Here is a 24,334-nt window from a genome sequence, read left to right on the forward strand (position 1 = left end):
CAGAATTGGCAAGCAAGGCAGGACCCAGGAGTAGAAATAGCCTCCAAAAATGAAGGGGTGTGTAAAACAGGCACTAAAATCCATGAAAAATCTTGAGTCCAGGGAAGTCCCACCCTCTGCATTGAAGCCAGAATCTCAAACCATAAATTTCTGTAGGCCAGTGTACAAAACATTAAAAACAATTTTATTGTATTTAGAAAAGTGAAGATTTTATATCATATAGCAGACTGGAAAAAAGCAATCACAATCATGTTGCAGCATTGTCTAGTGTCTACAATGACGAATTATAAAAGAGAAATGTTATTTAATGAGTATTTTAGTGCTAAAAATAAGATACAAATCTAGCTCTCTTGTGCATCTAATAAATGCTTTGTTAGGGAAGACACTGAATGCACAGTAAGCTGGCCATCAGGTCCTTTGCATCACTGAAATGGCATTAAGTGCAGCAGGGCACTATGTCTCAAGTATTTCTATTTTAAATGTGACAGCTTTTCAGGACTGGCAGTCCGAAAAATACCATTCAAGATTGGGAAGTATTCAGTTCTTCCAGATCATTCTCATGTCATTCCAGCTCTGCTCAATTCATCTGCCAAAATGCATCTCTGCGGGACAGATCACAGCATCTAAAAACCAGTTGACCAGAATATCAGGAAGTCCTTTTTTAACCATTGAAAGTCCATAATTTTTGTAATTAAAAAGGACTGGGATATCAGGTCAGTGCTGATTACAACAAAATTCTTCATCTGCTCTCGCTGATCAGGAGCATTGGCTTTTTGCACTGGTATTCTCATACCACCTGAAACTAATATATTCAGCGCTACGGTTACATCAGAAAAATCATAGCTCAGGGGAATATCACAAACACCTGTGTGTGTAAGATAGGAAAGAATGATATTTTCCACCCATGTGGCTCACTGATGAAATATTCATACTGTATTAACACTCACCCCAATCCAGAAGGAATGAAGAGGAGTCTACACCACAAAGATATTCTGAAAAAAGGGTTATCTGTTACATGAAAATACTGTGCACTGATTTCCATTAATAAACATATGAAGCACATAGGTGGAAGAACAGTGCAGTAAATAATCAGTGTATTACCAATTCAGCTACAAATGTCTAATTGACTGTTGACTGAGCTTAAAAAAAAGTTGAAAGTGCTAGCAAGAAGTTTATGCTGTAGTGCATGGGACTATTATGCATGCACTTTCATTGGCAATTAGCTCCCCACTTATGTATTTCACTTTTCCTAAAGAGGTTGTGGTGACATGTATGGAAAGTGAAAGCTTTTTCAGCAAGTGGGGAGCAAACTAAGGCCAGGTTGTAACAAGCTGATTTTACTACATAAGGTCCAAGAATCCCAACTGGATTCATGAATCGTGAAGCTTCTTTAATCAACTTGATGTTTAACCACTACATATACATGCCAAGGCAAAGAAAGGGTCTTGCAGACCGTGTAACTATAAGAGGCCATTTGCACTAATCTCACTGAATTTCACTGTTTAATTCTGGATTCTTTGTATAAGCACTAAGTAAACCAGTCAGTTTTAATCACTTCAAGGTGATAAAGGTTACAGTAAGCCGATACACTACAAACGACACTTGTTTACATCTTGAGTATAATGAAATGATAGTTTATCTACAGTGAACACTTGTGGTTATCTGACAGAAACAGGTCAAAGGTTCCAGGCGTTTTCTCCTGAAATTACTCAGCGCTGCCTCTAATGACTGATAATTGAAAGCAGAGGCTGGAAATATCAAATGTGGTAGGTGACAGATAAGCAACAGATTAATGCAAGTACTCTGTTACAGGACACTAAGAGGTCAGAGGCCCTAGGAATTAGCTATTGTGCTACTGTGAAAAGACAGACATCAAATAGCTATTTACCTCATCGCTCTGCTCTCCAGCATTCAAATCCTAGAAACCCATTCAAGACTATTAAACATCAGTCTATGTTAGTGACAATGCTTTTTACAAAATATGGCAAAAAAAATAGAGTGTGTTGACAAGGGACAAAATGCAATCCATGAGCCGAATGAAAGATTCTTTGATATGACAGATGTCAAGATTTTAACAAAGTGCATCACAGAGAATTTAAGAACCACATTAAGCAAAACATCATTCTCAGCTGAGGAGATCACAAAACAGACTTTTAAAAATAAATGTGTTAAATCTTTGTAATTTTGTGCAGGCTTTTTGGCTGCTGAATAAAAACATTAACTTTAAAAAATTTAAGCTTAACTCAGCAAATACACTTTTCTTCTTTTTACTTATCAAAATGCAAAATCTAATTCAAATTTTATTGAAGTACATGGCAGTCTTTTATATCTATCTGTTAGACTTTGAATAAGAATTAAGCTTCCAGAAAGGTCTTAAAATGAGTGCGCTTTTAAAAGTCAAGTGTAAAGAAAAATATTCTCCTAATGATAATTAAAAAAAAAAAAAAAAAAAAAACCAGAAAAAGAAAAAGAAAAAGAAAATACTTGCCTTAGTGATGCTGCTTTGTTAAAAATTTAATTGCTTTTATAAAACTATAAGAATTGCAATCAAGGCTATTTTGACTTAGAAGTCAAAATTCATGTAAATAGTCATTTGTATTCAGAAGAATGTTTCAGACATCAGAGCCTGATACTGTCACTAGAGAACCACTTCTGTTTGTTAAGAGTCAACTGTCTTGCACCAGTCCATAACAAGAGACAAGTTTATCTACCTTTCCCCTTTAGTCAACTGCTCCAGACCAGAGGAATAAGAGATAGCCTTTTCTCAACAGACATTTCAACCCATGGCAGCAATTTTCAATGACAAGATCCTGACTGCCACAATATTGAGTAGCTCAGTAATGGGACATCCTGGGCCACCTTCAAACATAAAACAGGAGTTGGTAAAACTGAAAAAAAAAAAAATAATTTCTGTTCTCACATCCTTTTTGTTTTCCTAATGTTTATTTTACTGATAAAAGGCATCTACTAGATAATCGTTCATCTGAGTGTTTTGACCATAGAGCTTCAGAATCATATGCCCACTTGCCTGATCTCTTAATGCCTAGTTTTCTGCATTTCTTTTCACATTGCAACCCATTTTCATCAGCAGAGAAAGGGAGGGCTTAGATCCCCATTTGTACTTTGCAACCAGTAGTAAGGAAAAGTAGGTGATTGAGACTTAAAATATCATCCTTTTCCTTCTGATTTTTCTCCCTAGATTGAGGTGGAAAACAAAACTACATTCTCTGTTTCTTTGGTGAACAATCTATTAGAGAAATAAAAAGTGAATGAAGATGTGGTCATTATCATCTGGGTTCTGTCATGAAAATATGTTGCAGAGGCTTCAATGTTGCCAATGCAGGTTCTTTAGTTGTGTTCAGAACGTGCCTTCTGAATCAAGATCTTTTGGGACTTATCTCTGCACAAAACGGATCAGCTGGTACTCAGATCCCAAGAGCAGTTGTACTGGGATACCTTAGGTCAGAAGTGCAGGCAGCTGATAACAGGTGATCTCAAAATTACCAGTATTTTTGAGTGCATTTCATTCGTGTCCTATCATAAACACCGAATGCATCCATCAGGGTCTTAGTCTACTTTATAATTTGGATCCCTTCTTAAATGCAAAAGCATCTTAGAAGCAAAATTATTTCTGTAATCAGTGAGAATTTTTTTTTAATTGAGTAGGGTAAGTCTCCAGAAATCTTATTTTTTTTTCATTGCACCAGTTCACTTAAAAAAAAAAAAAAAAAAAAAAAAAGTGTTACTATGTCACTATTTTTTTTAGTTTCTCTGTATTTATTATTATTAGGTTGGTTGTATTTAAAGTAATTAAAGAGTGACAGATGTGGTTTTGAAAGAGTGATGCAAATCCCTTTTACAAAATATATATTTTCTTATTGAAACAGAAAGGAGAAGGCTTGTAGGTCACACTCACACGTTTGGAGTTATTTCACTAAAGTATTTTCAGTCAATTACTGGCATCAGTGAGCAGTGTTTGGTTGTTTTGGTTAACTAAATTAGAGACAGTTAGAAAATTTGATGAAATACTACGCAGTTAGTGGCAGCTTCAGTAAATGAGAAATCGTCTATTGTTTCCTAAATCCAGGCTTTTAATAGTGGAATAACTCTTCCATAATTCCACAAAATTACTAAACCCTATGAATTGCAAAGCAATTCAAGGAAGATAAAGTCAATAAGAAAACTTTCAGTCATTGCAACTGAGTTTAGAGCCAAGGTGAAAAGGAAAACTGTAACTTAAAATAATAATAATAATAATAATAAAATACTTTGCATGGACTTTTTTCAAGCACACATTGGTTTTCATTCTTTATCTTTCACAGAAAAAAAAAAAGTTTCAATAACATATAACATATATATATATAATATAAATATAATACTATACTGTATAATACTATATAACAGAATTAAGTTATAATATACCCAAAAACTTAGTATTACATTTTTGAGTATGACCAGAGAAGTACTGTTCTATTATTGAAATTTTAAGTTCCTACTTTTATTGTTGCAGTTTATAAGATTAGATAGATTTATATTAATTAGCAATAAATAGACAAATAGTTTGAATGTTTTGAAGTTCATGTTAAGGGAGACCTTCAAATGATGTGATATGATATCTATTTTCTAATTCCCTCAAAGCCTTCCTACATATATTCAACTCTAGTAAGGGGTAGGCAGTGTCTAGGCAAATAACAGAAGAATTTACAAAGACACAGCAAAATATAAGAGCATATATAAAAAGAATATTTTTTTTTTCCTGGAATAATTTTAACAACTAAAACTCAGTAGTTAAAAGCTTTTACCGTTCCTCATGAGCACAAAAGATTTCTCAGGAACTGCAGAGCAATGCCTTCCAGCAGTATTTATAACTGCAGAACTAAACGTATACCTGGACCAAAGAGGCGTAACTGAGCTCTGCTATCTCAGTTATAGTCTCCCAGATGTTCTCTACACCATGAGAATATGATGCTTTTCTTTTCTTTTCTTTTTTTTCCACACTGTCCAAAATATGGGACAAAATACTTGTTTTAATGAAATTGCTGGTCTTCATTCAATAGCCAATGTTTTGTTGAAAATGTTACTGGTAAACATGTGGTATTCATTCAATTTACTGTTTTCTGTGTCTTCCAAGTCAAATGCACTTGCACGGCAAGTCAAAACAAGTGCTACGCTGCAGCTACTCCAGCAATAATTAAATGCTGGAAGGATTTCAGTTGTTGATACAGAATAAGTGGAAAAACAGAAACCTGCTTTTCTTATGCAGTTCTGATGCTGGCCAATGCAACAGTAGGAATAAGTAACCTGAATAAAGAGATTGGATGACTGCTGCTGTTACAGAGCTTTGGAAGTGAACAATACCGTGAGAGTCTATGCCAGGATATTATCACAGTCCGAATGCAAAGGAATATAAATATAAAGGAATATAAAGCCACTCTTCACAATCTATTTTTTATTTCTAGTTTTTACAGTATAGTAGAATAGTACAGTATAGAACTAGATGATCTTTAAAGTCCCTTCCAACCTAAGCTATTCTTTGATGGTTCTCTATCCATCAACTTCTTGAACGTAAAACTTCACCATAACACAAAACACAGAAAAAGACAGTCAGCATACATGCCCTTTATAGCTCTATTAATAATGGCAGAATGTATCTCACTTGAATCTTTCATAAATTTAGTAGCTGAAAGCCCAGGTGATCACAGCTTTGGGGGATAACAGTAACAGGTCTTACCAGGACATCATATTTTGGGCAGTCAGTTAGAAATGTGTGCCAAAAGAGGGACACATTACAACCAAATATCTAGGGGAAGGCAATGAAGACAGGATGGGGTGCAGTTTGCCTTAACATATGGAACAAGGAGAAGCCTGTGATTTCCTTAAGTCATCCAGTTGCCAAAGAACTCTGATCTTAAATATCTATTTTACAAATGCATAGCCACTGGATTTTTGGTTGTGTTCATTTTCATCAGTGAAAATCACCTTTACTTCAAAATGTAGAACCAATTAGAGAAAAAATATTCAGTTCTGAGCTAATGCATAGATAAATTAACTAATCCTCATTGCAACATGACCAAAAGTTGTTAATTTTTTCTGCACTTTCAATGACATTTGTCACTGCTTTGGCAAACCACTGTATTTTGATATCTTCTGTCAATAGACTTCCATTTTTATTTGTATGTAATTTTGCTTTTCTCTAATCACAAATTGTCACAAAGAAAACTAACAATTATTCCCAGGTTTCTGACTGTGTGTGAAAGTCAGGATGTCAGATCAACACAACCTTGAGGTTAACAAATGACAGAAAAAAGAAATCCCTCTTGAGTTCAGCTGCAAATGAGTAGGAACAAAAGTTATACCTCTGGGATCCAATGGTCAGAAAATAGGTGTAAGTTATAACTGTTTTGACACTGTAGAAGTATACAGATGGAACATAACTTCTGAGCAGGGTGAAAGGTCATATATCATCATAGGCCAACTGGCAGGGGAGTAAAACTAAACATTAAAGCACAGTCTAGCTTCCCACATCTTCTTAGTTCTGCACATGTTAACCCTCTGCTGCTCACTTCTACCCAATGGTGCCAAGTAACTCCACCATCACCATTTTGTTCATGTTGTCTAGAAAGCTCCAGCTATTTCCTTTGGTGGATTTTGTCCTAAGAGCATCCATGGAATTCTGCACATTGAAATGGATACAACCAGATACACTATTTTCTGCTTAGCCTCACATCTGAGTTTTTTAATACTACCCATATGCATTAACACTGACTAAACATTCAATAAAAATCAGCTGTAACAATTACAAGGAAGGAAGACCTTGGGAGCATCTCATTCAGAGTAAAGAAAGGCCTGTTACACATAACTGTTTTGACAGCCAGTTTAGGAGCAAGCCATGGTTTTAACAGCTTCTTACACTAATTCAGACAGCACCCTCAGCTCTGGTGGTCTAATCTGATCATAATTAATTCATCATGAGGAGAGATTATTTCACCTACAAATAATCCCCCATACTGAGTAAATACACTCACTGCAAAGTAAAAAACACTTGTGTTGTTTTTTTCAGAGTTAATGAATATTTCGACCCTCTTTTAGGACAGGAACTAATTGACTGTTAATAAATTGCAAGTTCTCTGTATTGGCCATCCAGCATTAGGCCTGCACTGTCAGAAAAATTAAAAACAGACTTCACAGAAAGTATTTGTGCCATGAAAAAGCTCAGATTAGTTATAGGTAAGACAACAACAAGTGAGCATCCCTCACAGTAAGTTATTTTAGATAGACTGGGGAAGAAAGATCCAGGAGTATCAAAATGACTTTAAAAAAAAGTAAATTAGGAATGATTAAGGTCAGGGTAGAAGATGAAGATAAGAGCCTTCTTTGTGATCACAGAATCACAGACAGGGTGGCAGGAACCTCTAGGTTCATCTGATCCCACCCTGGCTCCAGCAGGGGCACTCAGAGCAGGGTGCCCAAGACCATGTCCAGATGGATGTACCTCAATCATTCTTACATTCTCACTGTAATTCCACCTGTGGCTGCATTTCTCACATGTATATAGACATAATATTTCATAATATATCTGCTCAGTTCCTGACAAACTTCTTATCTATAGATAACAACACATCTCCGAAATAACAAAGATGATCTCACAAAGCTTGTGACGTATTCTGTAACACTGGCTTCTCCCATCTCCTACTAGTTAAGCTAATGTGCCTCATACAAAATTTAGGCGCTTTTTGAGCAGACATTAAGAATGAGCAGGGAGAGAGAAGCCATCTGTTTACAGTGCTTTTATTTTCCATGCAATTTTTTTATTACTACACTGTTAAGAATACTTGGTGTGTGTTTCACTGTGTGCAGTCAGCAAGGTGCCCCTGCACCTATCTGTGCTAAAACTTGATTTCTACAAGGGCTAGGACTATTACTTTCATTTTTGCTGATAGTTTTCCATATAAAGTAATTGAGAACTCTCTGTTGCCCATCCTCAGAACTGAAAGCATCATAGTGTTATCTTTTTGGATTTATTTCCAGTTCCATTTTGGGAACACGCTCCCTGACTGAAGACAACAAGCTGGAGCAGCAAGGTTTAAAGGAGGCCACAGTAAATCCCACTGACCAAAGTGATATAAAGTTAATTAAGAAAGCTTCATTCCTGTATGGCAATGATGATGAGCAAGTCTGAACTTTTTTTCGTAACTTGTTTTGGAATTGTCCCAACTGAGACCAGCTTTCAACTTACACGTGTGCCTGTTTCACTGATTTGAGCCCCCTTAAGAATCTCTGTTACAACAGTTCTCTCTTTAACACACATGCTACTAAGCACATCCTATGTGGTTTTGCATTTCTAATAAATATGCGTATATATTGTCTCTCCACCTTGACTCTATGAACTGCAGCATCAACTCAGTTGTGTTCATTCTACAGTAGAAAGAGCCTCTGGATTTTCCATTAATTTTTATACAAATATGCATTTTAGATAATATTATTTAAACTGTACTTACTAAGTTATAGTATATATGTGTGTGTGTGCATATATATATATATATATAAATCCATCTCCTTATAAATAGTCTCCTTACGATATAAAGTCTCACTAAAAAATGATTAGTTCCATGTCTTAAGAAGTGATGAAAAAATATCACTTTTAAAGAGATGTGGTTAAAATGGATACTCATCTCAAGAGCAATAGAACGATTAATAGAGAAAATGTCAAGGAGTCAAAGAACTTCATTCTGAAAAAATACTTAACATTAAACTACTTCAATGAAGAACATTATATTGTGTCATTATACCTGTACCTCCCCAAATTCTAAAAAAAAAAAAAGGTCCGTGTTTCTAATTGTAGACACTTATAACTTAAATTGACATGTAAAAATATTCAACTGTGTAAATGCAACTGTATAGACCTGAACTTCAGTTTTAGTGATTGCTCCCTGAAAAAAAGACTTAGTAAAGATTTTGAACTTTCACAGGAATTCTGTGCAGTTCATGATAGAAGATTCATGGGCAGTACTTTATCATTCTAGAGCTTCATAGCACAGTACAAGGTAACATTTTTAATGTAAAATATTACTCATGCTGCACGATAGACCTTTTAAAATAATGCCATAATTATGTGAAATTCACTTCCACAGGCAATTAATTCTTCATGGCACTTCATTCTCCAGTAAGTCTAATTATTAGGGTCTTAATAAAGCAAGAATGAAGGTATATTCCTTTGCTTTGTGTTTTTTAAAGTCCTAGGTCTAGATTTTCACTTGTTATTCATTGGCACTGTTACCTGGATGTTAATAGAGCTGAATTATTAAATCAGCTATGGGCCTATATATATATATAAATATATATATATATATAAATATATATATATATATAAATATATATATAATATATATATATAAAATAAACAACACCTGCATTTTTTTATGTTATGGCTTCCTTCCTTTTTTTTTTTTTTTTTTTTTCCCCTTCATTAATTTAGGAAAACATGTTTAATATAATCTGTTTGTGACAAGTGAGCTACGCAACAGTAACAATAGAAAACATACATATTGTTTTTAGTCAGAAGAAAAGCAATATGATCAACACTAAGGGTTTTAGAAGACATCAACTACATGAAAAGCATTATAAAATACTGAGTGTGAAGTTGCCTTCTGAGCCTTTAGAATGCCCATTTTGAAGAACTGCATCTGTTTCTGTGTGTTGATTTGTTTTCTTTTTTTTTCTGCAACGACAGGATAATTGCTGCTTTTTAATGAAACCTTAGATGTTCCCATAAATCACTAACGCACAGAACATCTCATACCAAATATCATACAACTCTCAATAAACTCATGGGAACCAGCAATGCTAGGGAAGCATAAGGAACTCTGAAGTTTTGGAAAACCACAGAGAGATCATTTGTGGTTCATCTCTTTTGTCTCATCATATGTGAACTTCAGCCCTTGCAGTGCTGTTGATAGGTTTCTCACTCCTTCCTCGATCCCTTAAGAGAAAGCTCCAAGCTGAGAATCAGTGAAGAGAAATCTTTCTCAGAATAAAGAAAACTGTGGGATTTTCTTCTCAGAAATGCCAATGATCATAAATAGAAAAGGAGCAGTTTATGTTTTGTAATCAACTGTACTGAGCACAACTCTGACTGATCTAACTAGGAGATTACTCAGCACCTCATACCACTGAATTCTTCTGCTCTTTTAGACTTCAGCTCTTTGGAGCAGATCCATAAACTCTCCTCCTTATTTCAAAATGTTACGACAGGATGTAATTAAGTACAATTAACAAGGAGGTCAAATGGTCATCTGATAAACACTGGTCCAAACAGGCAGCTTGAAAGGTCAGGGCTGCTAAAGCCACATAGTATTGATGGGAAATAATATTATGATTTAAGGGGGAAAAAATCCCAGTGACTAAAACTGAAAAGATTTACATGCTTTCTATATTACATACACAAACCCATGCACACATGCTGATACGCATGCACACATGCCACAAACAGCCTACATTCTGGGAACTAGAGCTACACTAACCACATGCTCACCATGCATTACACCAGGACTGAAATGTCAGATTTGATGTTTTAATTCCAATATTTCCTTTTCTTTTTCATTATTTTGTAAAACTATCTGTTTTAAGACTTCTTATGCTTGGCTTATCGAAGCCTTAAGCTCACCAGGAGGAAAAGCAAGGTGTTCAAGGCTCTCAAGAGCTAGGTCTTTCATAGATCTAGTCAGCCACAGTAAAAACAGACTTCAGAAGAAGAAAAGAAAAAAAAAAAAATGTTATAGTCCTCTGCTAAGTAAAAGAAAAAAGGGCATTCATCCTTGCGAATGTGAGCACAAAGAAGTGAAAATGAACACAGAACTATTTGTCTATCCTCATTCTGTGGTTCAAGAGACTGAGGCCCACTCTCTGAGCCTCTTCAGGTTTTCATTTTTCGCTCCTAAGTCATTTCACACTCAAACTTCCAGGTTCAGGCTGGGGCTGGAGAGGCTCACAGCAAGACCTTTGCACAGCATCTCAGGTGCAAGGCAATCAGGTTGCCTTGTAGCAGATAAACCTTCTACATCACCAGTACTCTGTAACCTGCAGTCAGACAGATAGCCCAGCTAAGGCACCTTGAGAAGAGCCTTCCTAAGTTATGTCCCTGCTGCATCTCTGCCATCATAAATTACCACAAAGACTACAGGTGCCGTGGAGGTGTAGGCTGGGTTTGCTCCGCTTTATTATCCACACTACCGTTCACCCACTTTTTTGATTTCTCAACTAACTTATTTTGCAAATCATTACTCTAGAATTCTGTGACCCCAGATACCATGCTCCAGTGGATGCCACCCCCACTGCTCCAAAATCAAACTCATAAATCATTTAGTGTTTCTGCTCTTTCATCTCCTGGAGTCTAGGTTTGCCAGAACATATTTTATCACCACTACTTATGAAATTGATGCTATCCATATTGCAATAGCCCAATGAAATATTTTTTCTGAAATTATTTTGTAGTATCTTAGAATTGAATATCTCATCTAAAATTCTTCTCTCTCAGTTTTTTTCAAAGGAATATTTCATACGGATATACTTAGATAAGTTATTACTAATTTATGACTATTCTGGATCATGGCTACGCTTTTTCAAGATTTGACTGTAGTCAGATTTTTGAGAATTAGAACAACAATTCCATTTGAAAGATACAGTCTCCAGAAGAATTTTACAAACCAGATTCTCGCGGGGTCTGAATGAATAATATTGCTAAGCAGAAGACAAACCTTAAAGAAATTTCAGCAGTTCACCTTTCTAGCTCAGAGGATTAAGTGAAAGTTTACAGGTACAGATATATGTCTTTTACCATTACTAGTTGTCCTGATCATCTCTCTATGCTCTGATTCATTAAAAAATGTTGTCTCACTTTGCTCTAATTACAGCAAACTGAAGCTGCATCCTGGCAAGATGCCACACATGCCATCAAAATATTTAATAGCAGCCAGGATGTCAACCAATTTGCACTGGAGCACTTGCTCAAAAAAAAGGAGTTGAAATCTGAAAATTCAGATTTACTTTTTGGAGCATCTCTTAATAATCATGGGAAGCTTCTGGACAGAGAACTGAACTGCTTGGTTCACAGTCGTTTTTTGCATGGAAACAAATTCACAAACCAGTTCCTGCTAGGTGTACCTCACCCACACACTCACATAATGTAGTTGTCAGGGTTGACAAGTTCTGCCTGCTGTAGCACTTCTGTGTTTTATAGGAAATTTTAACCAAGGGTGTTATTTTAAGAGATGAGCAAATGGGGAAACCCCATGGCCTCGCCAATAAAATATGAACTTTAGGTGCAATGGAGCACTCATAAATATTACTAAGAACAAGGGGATTCATTGTTTCTCCTGACCCCTTTTAGCTTCTCCTCTGATCTCAATCTCTCTGTGTGCGTCATGGCAGCCCTCATCCTTTAACCTGTGGTTTTTAAAAGCTAGCTTCTATGTTATTTATTACCATAAACGTTAGTTGGCCGTCTGTGCGCTCTCTGCATACACATACTGGAGGTGGGGAGGGCTGCATTTTTATTTTGCAGGAATGAGAAGTTTTGCCTGGGGAGATGGCTGGGGGGTGAGGTAGCAGCTCTGCCATGAGGGATCGGGAAGAAAACCACTCGCTTCACCTGAAAGGCTTGCTGGAAACAGAAAACCAAGCCCTGACTTATTTTCTCTTTCAATTATAAATGATCCATATTTATGACATTCTCTCTCATTTTCTCTTCTGTTCATCTCTCTCTGTGTGCTTGCACCTTCTTCTCCCTACCATTAAACTGCTGCTCCACTGCGCCTCTGTGATTGCCATGCAACGCTCTGCTTCACAACACCTCTGGGAGGCTCCCAGTAACACCAGTCGCCTCCCAGCACACACAGTGCCTCTGTCCAGAACCTTTCCCAGGCCCACAGGCTGCTGCCTGCTGAGCAGAGGCCTCTGTTCCCTCTGAGGCCTGCTCGGAGCTTTGCCATTTTTCTCTCATTCCTCCCCTCATTCCACCATCTCCCGCGCCGTCGCCTGCTCTCACCGCTTCTCCCCCTTTAATCCTTTCCCCAGCTGATCGCCACTGACAGAAAATTAAAGTTCAGTGACCCTGACCGGGTGGAGGGGGCTAGAGACAAGGGAAAGGACGAGCAGGAGAGGATGGGGAGAAGTGTGGGAAATCATTATGAAATCTGCTAGCAGCTAGAGCCCTCCTGTAGCCCTGGGGAGTCTTTCTTTAGCTGGAGGCTGCAATTGGCACTTCATAAACTGTTCATTCTCAGCTATGTGGAAACACCAGACAACACCGAGCATGATCAGACTATAATCAATCAATTTTCTGCAGAACTCCATTAGCCTGTGGGCCCATGAAAGCGAGCTGAAAGGAGCTGCCATGGCTAAAAAGAGAAGAAAAAGGAACTGCCCATCTTGTAATTACTGCCATAACTCAGGCAGTAAGAAGGCAGGTAGCCATGGTGAAATTCTTTGCATAATGTAACATCCAGAGAAAATAATGACAGAAGCAATGAGTGTAGGAGATCACATATGTGCCAGAGCCGTCCTGTTATCTAAGCGTATAAAGTGGGATTTAGGAGGAGAACCAGGAGGATTTCCACTCAGCTCATGTCAGGCCGATTCCTCCCTCACATGCTCTGCACTGAGGCGTCTCCGCGAGCCGCCCTCCTCTTTCATGGCCAGCCAGAGTCACTTCGAGATTGTGTTTTCCTGGGAAAATATGTACTGTACAATACATACAAACCCCACAACCCCACCCAAAGTCTGTGTTTAGTCTGGAAAGCAGCGCTTCTAAAGAAGCAGCGGAACTGGGTCAGCCATTCTTCCCAATGGGAAAAATATTATTAACAATATATATTTATATATATTCATGGATATATATAGCTTTTCACCATGCACGTCTAACCATCTGCTAAATCAGTTTCTCTTCAGTTATCTGCAATTTCTTTCAAATCTGTCCGCAAGAAAAGTCAGACAGTTTTATGCCCCAGTTAATGGAGAGCTTGACATTTTTTTGGCTGAGTAGATACAATAATTTGCTTGAATTTAAGTGTTAACTTTGGCAAAGAAATAATTGACAGTTGTAAAAAAAACATTATTTTGTTAGATGATGATATTTATGAATTACACACAAACCTATTTTGAGGGAAAACTATGTAGTTCATAAAGTCCACGTAACATGAGAGATTTAAAAAAGAAATAAAAATATTTCAGTAGAAAACAACAAACGTACTAAAATTTCAAAAAGGAGTATGGAAAATATTTCTAGCTCAAAATCAAAAATGATTCCGAACAACTTGCCCTGTCATCACACCAAAATTGGTTAAATCTGACTAATGAATTGTAAAGATCAGGTGAGGATTTTTATGGAATGTCAGCCAGTTAGAAAAGTCCTTTTGTTCTTGAAATGAATAAATAAACCTGTGTAAAAAGCTGCCTTAACATTTAATTTGAGCATAGAAAATCTTTCCATTATTAAAAGTTACTTCTAATGCTTGATTGGGTACCTTGGTGACAACAAATCATTTCAGCTCACTGATTGGCTGACTAAAATTCACTAAGGGAAAAAAAAAATCTTGGGATTTCAAGATACCAGTGAAGTATACTTCAGACAAAGATTAAATGAGAACTTCTTGATCTAATTTGCTTTAAATTTTAAGGAAAAGAGTGAAAAACACCATCTTATTGACTTTTGGTTGCCATTTAAAAAGCTTCACAAATATTTTCTCATTTTGCCTTGGTATTGATCCAAGTCCACAAATAATGACATGGAGTCTATTTGTTATTTAATATGTTTTATCTCTGTAATAGCATCCCTCTGTCCATGGCAAGATAATAGCACTATTTCTGCCACTTCACTTAAGGCTGTGTCAATATTTTCATTAGAAGTCTGCATTTTACAGAGTAAAACTGTACCATCGCCAAGGAAATTCACATAATGTTGTAAGACAGCAATATCTGAAATTGAGTGGGAGAGAGAAGTAGGAAGAGTAGGAGACAGAGTGAGAGAAAGGATGAAAGAAAGGATGAAAGGAGGAAAGGAAAGAAGAAAAGAAGGTAAGAAGGAAATAAAAGAAAGAAAGAAAAAGAAAGAAAAAGAAAGAGAGGATGAAAGAAAGAAAGAGAGGAAAGAAAGAAAGAAAGAAAGAAAGAAAGAAAGAAAGAAAGAAAGAAAGAAAGAAAGAAAGAAAGAAAGAAAGAAAGAAAGAAAGAAAGAAAGAAAGAAAGAAAGAAAGAAAGAAAGAAAGAAAGAAAGAAAGAAAGAAAGAAAGAAAGAAAGAGAGGATGAAAGAAAGAAAGAGAGGATGAAAGAAAGAGAGGATGAAAGAAAGAGAGGATGAAAGAAAGAGAGGAAGAAAGAGAGGAAGAAAGAGAGGAAGAAAGAGAGGAAGAAAGAGAGGAAGAAAGAGAGGAAGAAAGAAAGAAAGAAAGAAAGAAAGAAAGAAAGAAAGAAAGAAAGAAAGAAAGAAAGAAAGAAAGAAAGAAAGAAAGAAAGAAAGAAAGAAAGAAAGAAAGAAAGAAAGAAAGAAAGAAAGAAAGAAAGAAAGAAAGAAAGAAAGAAAGAAAGAGAAAGAAAAAGGAAGATAGAAAGATAGAAAGAAAGAAAAAGGAAGGAAAGGAAGGAAAGGAAGGGAAGGCATTCCTAAAATTTGAGGGGAGAAGTTAACAACCCTGAGGCCTGAGGCACGTATTCTTCAAAACCAGCTCCCCTTCTACAATCCCTGATATTTTAGGTCTTAGCACTCTATATCCCTCACTGATGATATTTTCTCTTGAAGAAACTGAATTAACTTAAATTATGAAATGAGCTACTAAATACACTTCAGGTCTGATTGTATTTAGCAACATTTTCCTTCTCAGATGAAACAAAAAAAAATGTTTGTACAGTTATTCGTTGTGGATTAATGTACTGTAGGATTCTTAAAGCAGCTCTATAAAAGTTATGCTCTACCATGTTAGCATTCTTGGCTGAACACAATGGACTGTAAATCTTGTGAATTTATGTATTTGTTCAGTGTTTTAAAGAAGAACAAGACAGTGTGCAACCTTGGGGTAGAGAAACTGGACTAAAATGAGCAGTCTTCCGTGCCTCCAATAGGGAATATTCACTTAGATTTCCATGCCTGATTTAAAAACTGATCACAGAGAGTGTATTTTTTAATTATTAACTATGTTAATTAAAATGACAGAATCACATTGAGTGTGAAGATGTTTTGATGGTGCGTTAATAACTCTAAAAGTCTGTATAATATTGCATTGTAATCTAAATTAGCATAGGGCAGTTCAAAGGCACAAATTTTACAGTAATCTTCACATCTGAGTTTTTGAAATTAATTTAGCTGCTAAGAAAAGCATGTAAAAAAAAAAAAACCACAAAGCTTTTATATGTTTACCCCCTATCACACATAGAGCATGAATTAATTCACAGAAAAATATGGAGGAAGAAAACAAATTTGCTTAGCGAATGCAACAATGTTTAGGAAAAAAAAAAAGTCACAGATGTGTTGTAAACCAATGAGAATACAGAACATTTGAATTTCATGAGAAGGAACATGGAAGTCTAGTGGATTTAATGATCACTTTGATGGTAACATAAAATTCAGTCCTTGAAATGCTCAACTTTCAAAAAGTAGTTTCAAAAAGTGCTGCTGTTTCTCCCAGTCCAGGGCATGTCTATGTTTTTATTTGAGCCCACTCTTTTGGTGAGAGGTGAGGACTGGGAATGCTAACATTTATCTTAACAAAGTCCTTCCTCAACTGAATTTCGAGTGAGCACAAAAGTGAGCAGAGCTACATTAGCATTATTTGCATGTTCTCGGAAGAACAGGGTATCCCATATATGTCATTTTAGGAGCTCAGCCAAAAAGAAGATGCCAGAACTCTAAACAGTCAGGGATTTGCAACAATATAATAAAATATAACAACAGGATAAAAAACACTCAGTGAGGAAAACAAAGTCCTGAACTTGTAGGTGATATAATCAGATCTTTGAAAACCCCAGTGTATTTAGTGGAGGATTTATTCTTTGACTGCTGGACCAACCCCAGTTAACTCTTCTGCTACAGTCATCAATATTTATGGAGAGCTGCCAATGCACACAGTCTTATACAGAGCACAGGACAAGGCATATTCTCTGCCTTGTTGTATCTTTCAAGAAAGAAAGAGATGGAAATTCCGGTGTAAGGAGCAGGTGTTTACAATTTTAACTTCAGGAGAAGTAAATGCAATCTTGTTTTTCTCCCTGGTTCCTTGACGAATTGCAGTTCCCTTGATGATTATTTTTTAAATTTGCTTTGGAAAGTGAGGTGTTCACAGCTCTGACAGGTTGATTTTTTATCAGAATTAACATACGCATTCCACTTTTTATTCTTGAGTGTAATATTATTTGTCATTTCTCATTTTTTTTTACTTTACTTTTTTAATTCTACTCAGTCTTTTCAATCTAATGCTTAATAATTTTTAACAAACATCTTAGTTACATATTTCTTGTTTAAATATTTTTATCTTAAAATAATATAACTGGTTGCAACAATATACGAAAATTTCAATTTAAAATATCAACATGATTAATAAAGCTTTATAATTACACCTTATGTAATTAATAGTGTGCAAGTATGAATATGGTGAATAGTTTTTCCAGTGCAGATTAATTTGATGCAAGTTGACTGGGGCTTCAAATCTAAAACCTTTTGAATTATTACTGTGCTGCACCAGCATTTATTGATTTTAAGGTACAGTGTTAGCATTCACTTATCACTGCATATTTTTTCCCATTGTATATTAAAAGAGCTTGCCCTCATCTGTCACAGTCTTATGTGGCATAAATCATACAAAATGGTTACCTGTTTCCATGATTTATTTTGTTATTATGTTAATTATACTGAAACATAGGATTGTTTAATAAAAATGCTGAAGTTAATCTACATCAGTCGTCAATATTTCTTACACATGCTACATGGTGGAATATGTGATAAACCACAATAACCAACCAGTATAGAAGGGCATTTGAAGTGAATTAGGGTTTAGCCTCACTAAGAGCTGAGACATATTTTAGTTTTACAGAACACAAACAAACACTGCTATTTACTTTTTTTTCTCCTGTAAGCTAATTGAGTCTGTTAACCATACTCACTAGAAAAATAACACACTCTCCCACTTTTCACAGCTTCGAAACACGAGTTGAAATATACACAGACTTTAACTTCTCCTAAAAACTATCTCAAGGCAATGCTTCCTTCCCAACAAAATGAGACTATATTATAAACTTCCCAATTACGGTAAGACACTGGAAACCTGCAGCGTCCCAGAGAGGAGTTTCATCTGGGAAAACACAGCAGGATCAGGCCAGCACACGTCTGACACTGACCCTGAGACTTACACTCATGAAGTGCAAGAAGTCCTCCTGCAATCAGAGACGTTTCTTGAAATCAAAGAGTAGATCCCATGTTAACAGCCATCAGTGCCATTGATGAAATGGTCTCTGACATATTCACGGAGGGTTTTTCACAAGGCAAGTGAGAAAAAAGTTTGCAGGATCAGGACCTTGCCTAATGCTGAAGAGATCAGAGCATTTCTAGTTTTTCTTTGTAACATTGCCTTTTTAAACTCAGTGTATTCCAGCCACTCTGGGTGAATCGAGTCATCCGATGATAAGTTAAAAGAAACGCAGAGATAAGAAGTAACTCTTTCTTAAGGATGAGTAACACACTTTCCAAAAACAGAGATTTAATTTTCTTCTACCCTGCTATTTCGGGAGCAAGAGCAATAAGCAAATGCATTTAGAGTTCAGACATATGTTACTCCTAAAAAAAAAGATCTCAGAATTAAACACCCCCCAATCTGCCAAACAAATGTAATTTTATTACTATGCCAGCTAAACTCCAGGGTGTCATTTTTTTCCCAAAAATTTTAGCTGTTGAGGAGTTTAGTGTTTGGAAACATTTTAAATCCTGCTGCAGGGATTAAAAACCTGGTAGACATAAAAGGTATAGAACTTGTGTGATAATCGGAAGGTATTTCAGAACATGTGCCATTGCTTAAAAAGTTTCTACAGAAAGCATTATCCTGGAAGGTAAGGTTTTATCAGATTTTGCATGAGCTTACTGAGAAGTTTCCAATTAAATCTGCTACTATTTAGATCAAACAAGAAGTTTTTAGATAGCTTTATGAGTCCTGCAGCATTTAAATTACTTATAAAAATAGTAAATACATTTCATGAATTATTTGCAGCTTTCTTCATGAGATTTAGGTTGCCTTCTATTAAAGAAATCTGTAACTCTTTTTTTAACCACAACATAACTGGTAAGCATGTTTATTGTACTCAGAAGCCAATATAATTTAGTTTTATCAGGTTTTGTGTCTGATATGATACAATTTTCAAAAGCATTCCTTGCTTGCATGTTTCTGGTGTTTAATTCTCTAATTGATTAATGGCAGAAAATAAGAACTGTTGCAGACTTTGAGCACCATGGCAGTGTAGTAAAACACAGTCTGTGGTTATTAAACAGAAATAACAAAGAAACAGAAACAGATTATATAAAATCCAGCCAGCCAGCTGAAAAGATAATAAAAATCTGACTCTTACCATTAGAAAAAAAAATCCCAAATAACCTAAGAAATCTTTTTTTTTTTTTGGTCCCCCTCAGAAATGGCTTGACTTTTCCCTTTTCATAACATCCTGGGTTTTAAAATATTAACAACTGATGTTTGTTCATGTCTGAGCTTTAAACAAAACAGTGCGGGAAATAACCGAGCAATAGGCATAAGTGTTTGATTTTTTGAGATTTAAAAAAAAAAAAAAAAAAGGAGTTAGTTTGGCCTAAGGCTAGAATTTTCATTACATCAATGAAAGAAAGAAAACAGAAGCCAGCAGAGGGGAGTTATAGAAACTGACTTTATATAAACAGTGAGAAAAATCTTTTTCCATGGCCACCTACAACGTAGCTACTTCACCGTTAGTACAACTTTTCTTTTGCAAGTGGCACAGCAGCCAGGGCCCAATCCTGCTGTTTTAGAACAGGTTACACTCCGGCTGAGACATTTCCCTCTCTCAGCCCTCCAAGATCAGCCTAACAGTTCGTCAAACAGAGCAGAAAGAGCAACAACAAAAAAACTTTGACATACCTAAATTGACAAAGCTCATCACCATGTCAGCATCATTCAGAAAGTTGGTGTCGTGCAGGCTGGCTAAGGGAGGATTCTGTGTGGCCAGGGTGGTCATGCGAGACAACTGTATTCTCCGCGAATATCCATTTGGAGAGGCAGGGTATCCTTTCTGCATCCCTCTGCTCTCCCCTGCCATGGATCCCTTCAGTGAGTACTCCAGCTCCTCGGTATCCTCTTCATTTGTCATGGCATTATACAGGTCCAGCATGAAGAGGGGTGCAGAAGAAGCCTGCTTTCCTGGTGAAAATGGTCTGGGTCTGTGAGGTAGACCCAGGATAGAGAGAATCTCTCTCTGAATCTCCCTTCTTTCATGGTTCCGCAGCCTCCTGTAAATAAAACTTGAATGGACATGATTGTCTCCTAAACCTCCCTGTGCGTGACCCACCAGAACCCAGCAATTCCAGAGCAAGCCCACGAAAGCTTTGAGTGCAGTTAGGTTCATCTTTGAAAAGAAAAAGAACAAGGAAAAAAAAAATCTTTTCTCCTACTTGTCCTGAGTTCCTATGAGGTCTGCTTTCCCAGTGGCTGAAAAACAAAATTTACCTATTCTTCATGTCAATGTCATCTCTAAACGTAACATCTTTGGTGATTTCTCTCCCCCCACCCTGTTTAAATATTATGGAATGTGTCAGGTTGCAGTTATTTCTAAGAAAGCTGAAATTCAGACTTCCAATTTTCCACTCTTGTTATCGTTTTTTCTGCATTTATGGAGCAGAAGACCAGTATTTTGTCAGCTGACCTAGGCATTCCTATATAAACCTTAGATAACCAGGTCTTGGGTGGGGAGCTGTATCAGCAAGAGCTGTTCTTCTGACACATTGTAGTTCCCAGAGTTATCTTCCCTTCTTATTCTGAGTTCTTCGTACACCTTGCGCTCTTCCCAAGATAAATCCTGAGTCACAGATTAGTCTTGATCTGTACCTTGGTGGTGTAACACATATCTGTCCAGCAGCCTGGTGATAACGTTAACATCTTTTGAAGCGCTTGAGTGTAAAGTAATTCTAAAGCATGTACTAATCAAATTAATGTGTTGCCATGAATTTACTTGAAAAAAAAAACGTCTGTAAATCCATTCAACCCTTTTCAGCTTCTTAACTGTTATTTCCAACTCTTGCAGGCACAAATATAACAGCTCTCTTCAAGAGAGATCTAAAGACTAATGTAAGCACAACCCTGCTGGGAAAGAAGAGGCTTCTCATTGTAATTTGAAACGGGTATAGCAAAAAAGTCCTTAACCCTTCTGTTGCCAGACAAAGATTTAAGCCTTCCTCCCCCCCAACTTACAGTAATGCACTTAATTTGCCTATCGACTGCTTTTTCTTTCCTGGCAGCTTGCAGAATATCCAAGCAAGCACTTTTAATTTTAGCAGTTTCAGGATGTGTAGATAGCTGAAGGCTTGGCGTAATGTGGAAGCTCCTGCGACTCTACTCAGGAGTCTATAGTTTCGTAACCTTGAATATGAAACCCTTATAGCAGATCAAAATAGCATCTCATTAATTCAAGAAATGTTTATATTTTAGGTAGGCTTAGCAAATAAAGGCAACCTTTTTAACAAACTCCGTAGGAAATTTTGTCTGTTAGGCTTGATTCACCCTTCTCTAAAAATGCCGGCAATGTACTCTGAATGAAAACAAATTTATTCAGCAAGCGAGATTTCAAGTTGTGCACAGCCAACGGTGTAATTATGGTCAGAGTCACAACTTTCATAAATTGTAATTTGCAATGATAATTTAGTCAAAGTAGATTTTGACTCATAAATTACTGTACTACATTTCCCAGTAAATATCAAAAGCTGAGATTTAATCCCACAACCTGTTATTAACTGGAGAAAGAAACAGCTTAACTGAAGGGAAAAAAAAAAAAAAAAAAAAAAAAGAAAAAAAGATTTTAAAATTGCTACATATGCAGTTAGGATTTAGCTTAGGATTTTATGAGAGCCAGCAACTTGTGTTTTCCTCTCGCTAAAACAAAATCACAGTGTTAAATTTCAAACCACTCAGATTGTTTGTGGTCACATTTTCTCACCCCTACCTCGTCCTGGGGAGATTTTCCTTTGATGGGGGTGGGGATGGGGGGAGGACAAAAAAAAGTTAATAAACACATGACGCTGAGGAAAAAAACAGGTATATAAAATGCATCCCGCCGGGTTTTCCCTTACATGACTAGCACCTACTCAGCAAATCACACAGTCCTTGAGTAAACTTGGGAGTGTGACAGCAAGTATAGTCACACCCTAAGAAGCCAGGAACAATTCATCTAGTATATTAAGTACAAATGAGCTTTTCTCATATATTGTGACTCCTAGTCTATATCTACAGTGCAGTCCAACTATCATTAAAATACAGCTGATTCTCTCTCATAAATCAACACACGTAATAGACGATGCTTCCACCAAGGAAGGATTTATCTCATACTAGACCTGCTGGATTAACACTGAAATTAATGAAGCTATGTAGCAAGAGGTCTGCTATTTTTAGTGGAAAAACACTCAAAATCAGAATATGCTTTCTTCCCTCTTTAAGGTTTTCCCCCAAAATCCATTTGTTAGAAGAAAACCATCATTTCCGTTTTCGTTTTGCTTTCATTTGTTCTGCTCGGACAGTTGTAATGATACATGAGACTTTACCATACATATGTCTTTTTTGAATCAGCCCATCATGTATTTCGCAACAAGGTTTATTTCTCTTTTCCAGCAATATATTCTCTTTTTTTTCCCTAAGCATTCATAAAAGCCCATGGATTGATTGCTCAGAGGATTTAAGTCCTCAGCCCATCAGTACAGCCAGCAATAGAAACTTCCTATATTATCCCACTAGAGTGTCTGGAGTTCTGCATTTAGTTAATCTCTTTCTATTGAGAAAGCCAAGAATGCCCTCACATTTGAGGATGCTTTTACCTTGTAAACTTCTTTCTAGGTAGAAATGAGGTAGGACAACCTACTATTCTTATGGTTGATGAAAATAGCTCCTGCCACTTTCTGACGGAGCAACAACCAAAGATGCAAACTAATACAATGGATTTATTTTACAGTAACCTCCTCGTCACCGAGCTATGAAACATCCATAAGTAGAGCATAAAAATAAATGTGTTGTTATTAATAATAAATACAATGACCTTATGTAATAAATCTGCATTCCATAAACAGTCATGGTTAATGTGGATCTTTCATGTACATGAGATACAGCCAGCTCTAAAACTGAAAGCCTTTGCTTGAGGAATTAAAGGACTCTCTAAGAGCTGATAGGTCCCATTTCAATGTTCCAATAAGAACCAATTTACTTCCAGAGAAAAATATCACATACAATTTCAGTATGTCAAGATATTTTGTTTGATAAAATATAAAAGTACATTGGCACAGCTATCTGGATTCAGTTTAGCTTGGGGTTCAGTTTCAAAGTCATCTTAGATATATGTTTCAAGTTTTACAATAAAAACTTATTTCAACTTGTTTGCATAGTATCAAAACTTAAAAGAAATGCCATGTTCATGCCATGTTCAGAGACATTCAAATCTAAATAACAGTTGAGGTCGGTATAAATTATTGACCCAGAATCAAACACAGGGATTTAAAAAAGATGCCCTAGAGAATCTAGCTTTACCCTGCATTCAAAACTGAAATTCCAGAATATAAAACATACACACACATTGACCTTCTTTCATCCCCAGATGCTCAACCGGAAAGCAACGTAAGAAATCACCTGACCAGTACTTACCTGGTACGTAGCAACGTAACAAAATAAAGAGGAAAACCAAAATGACACACGGGAGCACACAAAATGGCCCTCAGCCAGAGCATCGTGTGGGCACCACAGGCAACACAATGTTGGAAAGAAATCATGAATTTCTTAAATGATGTGGCTCATGGATGCACTATGAGCAGATTTGGAGCTTCTTACAGCTGCATCAACCTTCACAATATTAGAGCAAATATAATTAATGTCATGAAACCTGGGAATCCAGGTCTCAACAGGCTTGGATCGCAATGGATCCTAACACTGCAACAGAACAAATCATTGTTCTCCACAGGCTAGTGCAATCATTAAGGGTGAGGTTGATTTTATGGGCAGTGCCCATTACTCAGAAATAAAATCAGTGGAGGGCCAGCAAGTGCAGTAACTCACTGGATCCTCACTGTCACATCAGCTGGCAGAGATT

At 36.5% G+C, this 24,334-nt stretch overlaps 1 protein-coding gene across 2 annotated transcripts in view; it reads right to left on the reverse strand.

Moving 5' to 3' along the window:
- BMP5 (bone morphogenetic protein 5) overlaps positions 1-21,356 on the reverse strand; it is a 54,073-nt gene extending 32,717 nt beyond the window's left edge. The window contains exons 1-2 of one of the 2 annotated variants that reach the window (XM_052676962.1): positions 21,100-21,355; positions 20,137-20,504 (exon numbers count right to left, since the gene is read on the reverse strand). In XM_052676962.1, coding sequence (XP_052532922.1) covers positions 20,137-20,386 — 250 coding nt within the window. In that variant the 5' untranslated portion in view covers positions 20,387-20,504; positions 21,100-21,355. Of the gene's footprint in view, positions 1-20,136 lie in introns of both variants that reach the window. The other variant, XM_052676952.1, reaches the window with a different exon arrangement.
- Positions 21,357-24,334: the final 2,978 nt, after the last annotated feature.

Source organism: Tympanuchus pallidicinctus, unplaced genomic scaffold (genome assembly GCF_026119805.1).
Source record: "Tympanuchus pallidicinctus isolate F22 unplaced genomic scaffold, pur_lepc_1.0 scaffold1, whole genome shotgun sequence".
Classification (NCBI taxonomy): Eukaryota; Metazoa; Chordata; class Aves; order Galliformes; family Phasianidae; genus Tympanuchus; species Tympanuchus pallidicinctus.